A 12,002-nucleotide genomic window follows, 5' to 3' on the forward strand; every position below is an offset into this window, starting at 1 on the left:
GAGCAGAAAAATAGCATCACCTCAAATCACGGCCCATAGTTTCTGAAGCTTCCCTAACGGAATGGCGCGAACCATTTGATTTTCCAACTGGAATTTCCGGTTTTCCCATGTAAATGGTAAGTACCCTGATCCCATAAACACTGGTGGTCACTTGATAAAAAATAGCAATATATTTTTTATTCATATATTTTTATATGGGTAAATACTTTACTACTTGCCAGCAAGAGAGCACCCTGTCATGCATAATTATTCTAATGTAAATCCATCAAATGTTTTGATGATCTCAAAAGTCACATGACGTCGGTTGAGGGATATCTATGACGTATCCTTATTTTTCTGAAATTCATTTATGTTTTTTCCGTTCAGGCCACGTCTCAAATAAACGGTTTCATTGGGTAGAGTTAAATGCTTTGAACAGATTATCAAGGTTCTTAACCCTACATAATTTTTTAGCCGTTTGAAAGCTTTGTCGAGCTATGGCAAACTGGATAAGAAGCATGATAGCCCTACATTTCTCCGCGGATATATTGTGTGTCAACTAGATATTGCTTACGGCTGAAATTGAGTGTACGAAAGACACTTGTGGTAGCAGCGAAATTGTACTATTACAACTGAATCTAAGTAGCCCAGCGATTTCTTAAACGCTTTGCAAACCTCGTTTAAATAACCAGCTCTTTTTCTGTCGACTCTCAGAGTTTTCCTCGAGCTCTCTACCAGTAAGTCTGTTTCCGCTTTTGGCACTGGAAACACCGTCCGCGGACACAATCGCTCCGGATGGAGGTTGTCAGTCTTTTATGTATTAGTTAGTTAGTCTAGATTGGATAATTCTACTTTTCATAATAAATATCTGATTTATAACCCCAAATAGATGTTGTTATTTATGTATTGTTTATGTACTTTAACTTAAATTAATCAAGATCTGATTATTACTTTAGCTCGTATTAACGTTTTATACTTTATCCTCATTTAATACTCATAGCTCTGGCGCTACTGTTAGGCATAAATTCTAGCTTGAAGGCATTTACTGCAACAACTAAGCAGATATAAGATAACACTTGATACAGCCTTTGCATATACTAAATAGAAATCAAAATCCAATACAGAATTTTCCTAATTTCTATCAGTGGCGAAACCAGAAGTTATCAAAAGCGGAAAGGATGAGAACAAAATGTAATTGGGCCCTCTCTTTCATCGATCAAGGGAAGAGGAAGAACAGATAAGATGGGGATAACGGCAGGTCCAAATACGTCAAACCTTTTTTAGGGAGATGAAGTTTAAGTACCCATCCTCGTAACCACCGCCTCTACCACTGAGATACGCCACTGTATAGAATGAAACACTTTCATGAAAGAACGTTACAAAACAGAGCTCTATAAGAAACACTACTCGTGTTCCCATTGTAAAACAAAGTGGTTCTTGGGTATGCCAATTTAGAGAGGTCACGCAGGATATTTCTTGATGCGTATGTTGTAAGCAGTTTATATTGGCTAAATAAGACGATATTCCACAGGATTTAGTATGATTAAGTGACTCTTTTAAACATGATTTCCAATCCGTACTGCGCACTCTCGAGAGTTTGTTTCCGTTTTTTGTTTTGTTTCATGTAAGACATCACAAAATGTAAACATTTCGCAGCTACTTACATGAAGCAAATTCAAGTTTCAAAGCAACCGCCATTGTGGATGCGAAACGGTCGAAGCTTTATGCTTCGTTCTTTCTCCTATCACTTGATGAAACAACTTCGTAGCTGTAAAAATCAATAAAGCTGTTGGAACTTAAAAGAATTTGAAAGGCCTCAAAGATAAGGTATGTGGTTCGTAACGAATAACATCGATTCGCATTCCATCGAGTGAGATCTTATAATGTTTATAAACATTAGGGTGCTGAGACTGCGCAGTACGGACTGTAAATCATCTTTAGTATACGGTACACCACATTCATAAAAAAGAAAACAGCTTTACCCGGTCAAAAATAAACTCAAAACGTGTTGGTGTCAGGGTTAGGTAGAGATAGCAGTTACAGATTGCTTCATAACCTTACTTAGGTAATGTTAAAGTGAGCTTACTACATTACAAATTCCACAACAAGGCCAGCCTTGTGCAAACTTCACAAAGTAAATAGAAAATGGTGGAAGAATGCAAGAAGGGCTTGGAATAAATGTTTAGGATGAGCAAAACGAAATAAATTGTTCTTCTCGGTGAAGCATGACACTCACATGGATATAAAAATTCAAAACAAAATAAAAATTGAAAACTGATAATGTAGAAAAATGTCAAAGTGCCATCTTGTGAAAAATCACAAAAGGGTTTGGAATATCCAATCAGAGGTCTTGCTTACAATCATAATTTCCTGTGATATCACGTCACTGACCTGAAATCGCTACATTTTTGACCGAATCTGTGTAGGGAAAATATTTGATTGCGCCATCTAAATACGATCGACTCGACAGTGTATCAGGCTTGTTTCGTCTCACGATGGGTATTTTGGCTTATCGGAGTTCGACCAAACGCGTCTGATATCTGGTAGAAGCGTATCACAAAGGTGCAATTAAATGTAGGTATAAAAGCCACGCAAATATGTGTACTACAACTGTCATGTGGTTTACCAAAGTAATTGTCAGCTACTATTGAAAAATTACGGCTACCTTAACCTTCCATGTTAAAGGGGAGGAGATGCTAGTCAGAAGATTTATACGATTATAAACAGAAACACAAAAAACAGCTACAGCGACGTCAATGCCGATTAAAAACTTGGTCATAGAGTGCTTTGTTCTATGGAGCAGTTTTAAAGATTTCCTGCCAGAGCATTGAGATACTTTGACAGTAAAAACACTGGAGTTCCGTGCTGTAGCATCCTAAGTGCTACCGAATTTAAATGACCCGACGAGCACACCTCCCCTTTTTAATGGGTCGTCCTGCCCGGACATGCATTACTTCACGTTTTCCCTTATGTATGTCATACTCTAGTCTCTACTATTGGACGCAAAGGTGGGACATTCTGACGAAATTCCGGGCTGTGCGCCGCGCTCTTAACATGTTGCAGGAGCCTCTCGAGATACTCGTCTTCCTCTGACTCGTACGACTCGTCTATTGAGAGGAGGGATACAGTAATGTTTCCTGAATCTAGATATACATGGTCATCGCATTCCTCAGTATTTTTCAGCGGGTCTTCGTCTTCTTCATCTGCAAGTGACTCCATCGAAGCAATGGGACAGAGTTTCTTAGTGCTATCCTTTCTTTCGATTTCGTTAGAGATCAACTTCTCAAGTTCCTTGTTTCCGCGTTTCCGTGGGAACATTCTCCCTTGAAAGCACTTTTTCAGGGACTTTACGAATCGTCTTCCCAGCAGCCTTGCATTTCTTCTCAGGTAAACGATCATAAAGTGTCCCAAATCCGCATTGTTAAAGTCATTTTCGGGGCTATCGACAACTTCCCAGTAGGACTCGTTCAAGATGGCGAGAAACATGTTTAAAAGAATGAACATCATCGTAAACATGTAAAGAAACACAAACAACGGCCCTAGCAAGCTATTCACCGATTTGATCTCGTAAAAGAATATTTTTCCTCCCAAAAGCATTTGCAGTACGGCACGCAGAGAGTTGAAAAACGATGAGTATGGTCTCATCGTTGATGAGAGTAGAAGAAATGCTAGCAGAGTGTAGGCCAGCACTGCTGATACAAACACCACGGAGTACGACACGAGCGGGCGCGCCGCCCTAGCCAGAGTTCCCATCATTTGGCACACGTGGCGATTGAAGCGAATTAGTCGAAGGAACTTCATAGTTACGATAAAAATGAGAAATGATAGCACATAAATTTCAACCATCGACCAAAGAACAATGTAATCCGCGCTTGAGGTCTCGAAAGGATTGTTCCGGACTTTCTTCACGAACGAACTCGTGTATTTAGCTTTTAAGAAGTAAATAACAACAGAGCTGAAGGCGGTCAGGATTTGTAACAGCTCGACCCAGTTCCAAAAACCCCTGAAGTACTTTTTCTTCTTTCTGTATATCTTGTATGCTTCGTCGATTGCGAAAAATACAATGATTACCATGAAGAGAAGTTGGCAGACTTCCACAAACTTTTGAAAGTTGTTGTTCGACGTGTGGTACAACGTTAGTGTTTTTACGCTTCTCGAAAAAGCCACTCCTCCTGTAGGAGATCGCTCGTAAAGACATTTTGTCACACTGAATAACGAACTAGAGGGATTGAAGATAGTAAATTCTATAAAAACCGCCACTGAAAATTCGTCAATCCAGTTATTTGCCTGAAGTTCGTTTACGACTTTTAACGCAGACTTGATATTATATCCCAAGTCAGCTACGAACCCACCGCCATTGTATGTGCTGTAATATCCTTCATAGGATAGCGTGTCTAAGTCCCACGGGGTTCTGTATCTCCACGGCTTTGGACACATCCATTCCAATTCAAACACTGACTGATTGTGGCTCATGTTTGTCACTGGAATCCACTCGGGCAGATTGTACCGTGTCTTATATTCGTTTTTCGATGAATAAGAAGGAATGTATCTTGTAAACGATTCTCCCAATTGGGGCGTTTTCTCTATCACTGGACAGACGCTTGCTGTAAATATGACAAACAAATTAAAATTTAAGGAAGGGCTTTCCTTTGTGTCATCAGGGAATATTCCCTTTTCTACTCCCCCCGCCCCCTCCTACCCTCACCGACTGCTGACAAACCAAATGATCACCGCTTTCATTTTCTAACAACATAGAAAAACGCTTCACGGCATGATTTTCGTCGATATTTTTAAAAACCCAAGGCTCTGGATAAAACCTTAAGGGTTACAAATAGGTTTCAAAAAGAGTAAATGTTCAACGACATTCTGCTATATAAGTAACAACCTTTTTCGGACAATACTCGTGTAAACGACGTTTTCATGGTCATCTATATTCATGGTTGCTCGAGATAAAGAGGAGCCTTTTCATCTAAATGGTTAAAAATTCCCCTTGAACATAAAAATGGCTTACAAAGTCACTATATAGTATATTCTGAATTCCTCAAATTTTCTAGGGAGTAGGTAACAGCCAAAGTAAGCAATGGATTGGGGGATCAGATCAAAGTCAACAAAATCCAGTGACGTCGACATGTCACAACGTCGCCGGGACAACGACCATATAATCAAAAAAGAGGAAGTACGTTTATGATCACAATTTTACAAATTCACAACTGAATGGAGCAGAAATTTCTCCATTACCAGTAACTCTTAGATACAACTGTCTTTTGTAGCACTCACCTGGTTAAAACATTTTATGACTAACTTGGTGTTGATGTATGCAAACTTTACAGCCGTTTAATGTGGTAGTTTAAAATGCTAATGCTTCAAATTAATTAGGACAAACGACATTTCAAACAGCAATTCCCCCCGGATTACCGTTGATAATGTATAGAAAATCATACTCTACCAGGCTTAATTCTTATTTGCCGTAGACGCGGCATTCCAACCATAAAAAGCTCTCTGTTGCCCATGAATGCTTCGTCGTAATCGAACATCCACCCATTGTACCATCTGGTGTCGTACAGAGCTGGAAAGAGTTTACCACGCATCCACGCCCAAAATGATGAAATGTTCTTACCCTTGAATAGATCAAATAAAGAAGGGGTAAGGGTCAAGTTATTCAAATTATGGCTCAGCAAATCAAGATTAACCTGAATTTTTAGTTCAGTTTCCTGAGTATTCGGCGTGGCTCGATAGTTAGGGCACTGGGTTAAGATCCCCCCACCTGCCACTAGATGGGTTAGTGTTGGGTGGTCCCGATTTCAACTACTCCACGTCTTGAAAGTAGCCAACTGGTCAGTCTCAGCTCCCACCAGCTGGGATTTTTAACAAATTTTCAGTTCCATTTACGATATGTGTTTCTTCATTTGTAGTGTCCCCAATCGACACAGCAGTGCTAAATACCATGACATTTAAATGAAGTGATTTATTTTTATTTATTTATTTATTTATTTATTTATTTATTTATTTCAGCTTTACCTGAAACACTTTAATAAAGAGAACTTAACACTCGTTCAAAACCAAACAACTCGACCCGAGTGCGACTGGGAATAATCCACTTCGCTTCCGTTTCCTTTCAAACATGTTTTAATTATATCTCGTCATGACAACTCCTTTAGGGTAAAGCTATAAGCACACAAGGCAATGTTCATTTATAGCCTTCGTAACCATCGGCGAAAATCGCAAGTGTGGTCGCTGCTACGACTGTAATTTTAGTCACCCATCAAGACGACTAGGATATAGCAATCTTTATGCCGGCGATTGACAGCTATTGTGTCATCAACCCGAGGGGTACTCTTAGCAAAATTGGGTGAGGGTATGTGGCCCGCCGGCTTTCCAAAACCCTTACCCTATTTGTGACCAAAATCTGCGGTTTTCCCTACCCTATTTATGACCTGAAAAAGTAGCTTCTTCTAAAAAACATACCCAGTTTAAGAACAGAGTGTAAAAATCATACGCTATTTATGACTAAAATGGTCAAAATCGGTACCCTAATTATGAGCAAAACGGCGGAAATCCTTACTCTTTTGGGCCGCACATACCTATATAGCCCATATAAGGGAGTACCTCCCCCCTGGGGTTCTTATCAGGCAGTGCGCGATTTTCGTTTAAGGAAAAGTAAACAGCAACGTATTCCTGAGCTTACCTTGAAATTTACAAATGCTTCCTCCGTGGAGTTGGTCAGTAAATAACGCGCGGGACTTCGATTTCCATAACAGACTATCATCAAAAGTAGGACAAAAATCAAGAAAAAAGTGATTTCAGCGAGAACTTTGTACATGCCTTGAACTTTTGTTCGGAAATCCTTAGCTTTCTTCAGTTCATCACCCTGAGGTGGACCTGTCACCGTTTTGTTGGCACGATTCTCTTTCTGGTAAGTCACTCCAAAAACTTTCTCACGTTCCGGCGGCTTCCTGAGTATGACTGATAGCAGGGAAGCCAACAGAATTACTTTTATTGGCTGGGAAACGAAGACATCTTGGACGAACGACACCGTGATTGAGGTAAGCCACTGGTTAGATGTGTCTTTTCCCCATATCATGCTGTAGAACACGATAAAGGCTGCTGCAGTCAGTGATGTTAGAATACACAATGTCCATCCGATGTAAACAAAGAAATTTGGTAGACACCCTGGCAATTTCTCCTTTTCTTCCGTTTCCTCAGCTCGTATGTCGAATACCTTCTCCCCAGACTTCTGTTTGATGTTTCTGAAGATCATAACGACCAACACGTTAACTGGAATCGCAACCAAGCTACTTTGGATTCCAATCTTGATTTGGGTCCAACTCATTTTCACAGGTCCCAACTGGAAAGAATCTTTAGGTGCGGCGCCGAAATTGTAAAACATAGCGTTGGTTACCATGGCAGTGAGCAAAACTGACAGGCAACAAGATAATCGTTGGCAACGCGTAAACGCGACATGCGGAGGCCTGGTTAACACAGACAACCATAAATGTCCATCGCCCAGACTCCTTGCGGTCCTAAACACAAACAGATTTTTGAATTTCGTGAGTTCGCTCTTGTCCGCTGCATTGATTTCAAACTCGATCTCCCCAGATCCCTTCTCAAGCGCAAGCCACCGATTCGCTAGAAAATGCCACGTGTCTCCCGTGCTGGAATCTTCTATTTCTACTTGTTGAAGAAACCAAGCGGGATTCTCACCGCTGTTATCATGCCATATAAGTATCTTGAACAGCCGGCCCAGTGAGTTTGGCAGCCCCAGGGTAAAGCTATTCACGCTGCCGCGGGCAAACAATGTCTTCCTTGCATTTGAATTAGAGAGTGAAATGGGGCCACTGCAGCCTTCCTCTCCATAAAGCACAATTCCCACGTGAGCTGTTGTTCCTTGGTTTCTCCACATTCCTGTTCGCACGTACAAATTATAGACGCAGCCACTAGAGTAAACATTGTCACTCAAGTATACTTTTCCTACCACCTGTCGAAGAAAAAAAAAAAGAATTAGTACGGGTCTCACAGGACAATGAAGAATAAACGTCCACTACTTACAATAAGAAGACACTCTGTCGTGCCCCAGCCATACAAAAATACTACACTTGTATTTGCCTCCAAAATTACAGAAAGACAGCGTCTTTAAAGAGGACACCTACACAACCCTGGCAACTGACACACCATCGGAAACGATTTCTTAAAGCAACCTCACGATCATTAAAGATTAAAGTATTCAAATTAAAGAATTTCAGAGACGAATTTGAAGCAAATTTGTTTTTCCATTTTTTTTTTTACTCTACGAGATGACAACAGAAGCAATATCTTACCTTCATTTCATCGTTCTTATCTGCCCTTCGGGCAAAAACAAGTCCCATGAAGTACACACCAAATATGGAGCACACGGTGGCTAAGACAACAAAGTTTCCAGTCTCTGCAAGTTTTCCAAAATTTTCCCAGACTTTGTCAAAATCGATAGGATTGGGAGCCACGAAGAAGTCTCCGCCAAAAGCTGAGAGGTGAGTACACAGGCAGTGAAGAGTACCGGACTTTGTTTTTGGTCCAATCTAAATTTGAAAAGACATGTATTAGGGGTACGGTGGACCATATGAATTTTGACTTTTGACTGTTGAGGCATGATACGCGTATTATTTTCATGTATTATTTTCTCTTTATAACTTGCTTTTTTCGCTTCGCTAAACGTGCATGAAATTTTTTGTGGTAAAAGTATGCCTGCAGGATATGTTTTTTTTTTTTTCAAAATCAAGCCTCCCCATAAAAATTCAAGTGGTCCACCCCTCAGAAATAAAGAAAGAGCCTTATAAATGCATTATGGTATACATGTATAGTTCAGACCACGAGGTACAAAAGAAATAATGAAAGTTATATTTCGGTATTATTTTTTTGCGATTATTCTCATTACATTTAGGAGTTGAAGTTGGACAAATTTTGTAGAGCTAAGTGATGCATGACGTAGTCACAGAGCTGATGATTTGTGTTATTTTTATCACCTATGTGCTTCACAACGCACCGGTAATGCAATGAGAAAATCCATGTTGATATTTTGGAAAGGTTATGAGAGAAATAAAATCAAATAAAAGGGGTCTAACGTGGCACAGTGCTTGGCATTCTACAATTTGTCAGTTGAAAACGAGTGAGACTAACAATACGCTGCTCAAACAGAATAGCAAATTACGCAGGCTGCGTTGAACATCAGATCAGGGTTGTTCGAAAGTCGGTCAGCACTAATCCAGGATTAAAAGTTAACAAACGTATTAATTTTAATTGCTCCTTACTGCTTATGTTTTGTGTCGTTTGAGATTATTCAAACTTAAAACTGAAGGACAAACAAAGAGCACAAAAACCCTCATCACAAAGTTACAAAACTGACATCAAAATTCTTGCTAATCGTGGGTTAGCTTAATTCTTTAAACAACCTGGCCCTGAGCAAATCTAGTTAAACTGTCCTTCAGCGAAGAAGAGAATAATAATAGCATCAACCCAGCTTACCGAACATCCCTCATTAGTCCAGACCTGTTTCTTTTCAGACCAATACAAACAGCTTGTCACAGTCACTGACATCGTGTAGTTCACGTCTGTGCTGCTGTTATATTCCGGTATTATAATCTTTGGTGATGGAGGAGGTGTGGTTGGAGGATCTTTGACGCCGATACAAGAACGCTTCTGACGACCGCCCTGGCCACCGCAAGACCGTGATTCACGGCTCTGAATTTTTTCGGTTTTATTTGCGGCAAACATGATGCCAATGTAGTGAGTTCCTGTTTTTCCAGTGACGTTGCTAGCTAGTGAGATCTCGTAGGGATTTTTACTGCAGTTGCGGTATCCAAAGATTTTGGAAGACGCTGTGCAAGATGAAAAATCTGGAACGCGAGTTTTGAACTGGTAATTAGTCGGCGTCGGTTTCTTTCCTGCGGTAACAAAAATATCTAATACCTCCCCGCGCTCAGGGTGAATATCAAAGAAGACAATAGAATTGACTGATGGAATATCGATCCGATGATATTGCAAGTTCCCAGAACCATCACTGGGTTTTGCGAAATATTTGTCATTAGATTTGTTTCCTGTGGTTTGGACCTTTCGGGTAACAGGTATAAACAGCTCAACTGGATCTTTGAGGCCAGTAATTTGAAGAGAAGTTCCGTCGCCCTTCTTTAAACTAAAGTCCACCACAGATGACCGGATACCTTTCGCACTGTTATCCCACGTGAACGGGTTTTCGCTGAAAGAAGTCATCTGACAGAAAAAAGAATCATTGGTATAGAATGCTTGAAGAAACCCATGGCAAGAGTCTCGTCATAGCTGACTCAGTGGGGGACCTGGGGAGTTTGGTATGCATTTAAAAAAACGAGTAATCAAGCCTGGAAACTTTGTGCAGGAAGACAAAAACAAAAGACAAGGCATAAACTGAATTTGATGAAAGCTTCCTTTGAGATTTACAGCTATATTTAGAAATAAGACAATTGCCTATCCAAAGTCTCTTTTACCGCGCAGCTTAGCTTGAGATTTTACGGAGTTCTCTTGTATTATAGCAGATATATAGGATTCTTTGTCTATAATGTTTTCCTAATTAGCGGTCGCGCTTAAGTCTCTGATCAAGCTCCAAAATCTCAAGACACAATTAGCTTTCAAAATATTTACAACTTAGGTATGGTCTCATTTGCGCTTGTGCCAACTTTGCGCTTTTAAAAGCCAATTTCCCCTTCAAAATTTTGCTCAAAGAACTTCAAATTTCACTAATTACTAAGTTCCAAAAGTTTCTAAAATATTCATATATCATACATACATACAGACATACAGACATACAATTAAGTATACATACATACAGCCATGGCGTCAGCAAAGATATCTCGATCTATATATAAGTTACCGTCGACGCGTAATGGAATCGAAACACGTCAGAAATGTCAAGGTCGGCCCCTACCTGTGCATCGACAGATTTCAAGTTTGCGGCATCTGGACCAAACAGGGTCTTAGCCGATGGTAAGGAGACTTTCTCTTCCCCCTCTCCTAACGTCTTTTCCGCCATTTTGGCGAGCGTTTGTCGATCCAATATCATCATCAACTTGTCAGTGTGGAACACGCTTGGTTTCTCACCAGGTACTTTAGTTGCTAGGAGACCACTCCCTAGTTTATCGATGAGATGAAGAGTTTTCTTGGCGATATCTTTGCTCTGTAAAGAGCAAAACAGATTGAGCATTTTGAGTGGTAAAAGACCAATTCTTTAGGGAAGGTAATAAAAATTGTGAGAAAATTCGCAAGAATGAAATTGTTCCTCTTTCGAGCTAGAGTCATGAATTTTAAGCGTTAGAATAAAGAGAGTTAATTTTATAATTGGTGCTTTTTTCGGTTCTGAATGTGGGCAATTATTTATCGCAACTGAGCTAAACGAGAATCATACAAGAGAATCATCAAATGTCACTATATTCCGTTGACAACCCTTCTTGTTTCGCCGCGGAAATGTGTTGTGTTACCTGTTTCCTCTCGGTGACAACATCATCCTCATCTTCTATAGTATCCTGCCCAACCTTTGGTTCCTCGTATACAACCGCCTTCTTGGCAGAGGTACTAAGGGAATTGGACATTCCCTGTAAGAGATTACCTCCAATGTTTTGAACCAAGTCAACATCTTGTCCCTCAGCGCTGGCTTGGGAAGTTATGAAATCCGTCATATTTTCTAACAGGCCGACTGCATTTTCCTTTGTTAAGTAAAAAAATACACAGTTAAGATGAGAGAAGACTCTTATACGATAGAAGGCAAGAAGAAAGGAAGAAAGCAACGAGTCAACGAAGCAAGCAAGGCGAGGGAAGAAAGGAGGGCGGCAGTAAGGAAGGGAAGCAAGGGGAAAAGGTATCGTTATACCTGAGCTGTAACGGCTATATCCTTTTCTCCTTCGGTTGCCATGACAACAACTGCTGATAGTTGAGTGACTTGCTGCATACTGTTCACTTCCACAGTGGATATCTGTTCCAGTATGGTTTCCTTTACCTTTGGTAAAATACAAGATGATAGTCGATTA

General features: G+C 40.3%; 1 protein-coding gene across 1 annotated transcript in view; it reads right to left on the reverse strand.

Moving 5' to 3' along the window:
* Positions 1-155: 155 nt before the first annotated feature.
* LOC110065019 (polycystin-1-like protein 2) overlaps positions 156-12,002 on the reverse strand; it is a 38,041-nt gene continuing 26,194 nt past the window's right edge. Inside the window, exons 14-21 of the mRNA XM_089291784.1 lie at positions 11,846-11,971; positions 11,457-11,681; positions 10,907-11,155; positions 9,475-10,218; positions 8,295-8,531; positions 6,665-7,954; positions 5,426-5,597; positions 156-4,583 (exon numbers count right to left, since the gene is read on the reverse strand). Of these exons, the coding sequence (XP_089147910.1) occupies positions 2,956-4,583; positions 5,426-5,597; positions 6,665-7,954; positions 8,295-8,531; positions 9,475-10,218; positions 10,907-11,155; positions 11,457-11,681; positions 11,846-11,971 (4,671 nt within the window). The 3' untranslated portion in view covers positions 156-2,955. The remainder of the gene's footprint in view (positions 4,584-5,425; positions 5,598-6,664; positions 7,955-8,294; positions 8,532-9,474; positions 10,219-10,906; positions 11,156-11,456; positions 11,682-11,845; positions 11,972-12,002) is intronic.

The sequence above is a fragment of the Orbicella faveolata genome, unplaced genomic scaffold, assembly GCF_042242905.1.
Source record: "Orbicella faveolata isolate gen_17 unplaced genomic scaffold, um_ofav_v1 contig_24, whole genome shotgun sequence".
Taxonomy (NCBI): Eukaryota; Metazoa; Cnidaria; class Anthozoa; order Scleractinia; family Merulinidae; genus Orbicella; species Orbicella faveolata.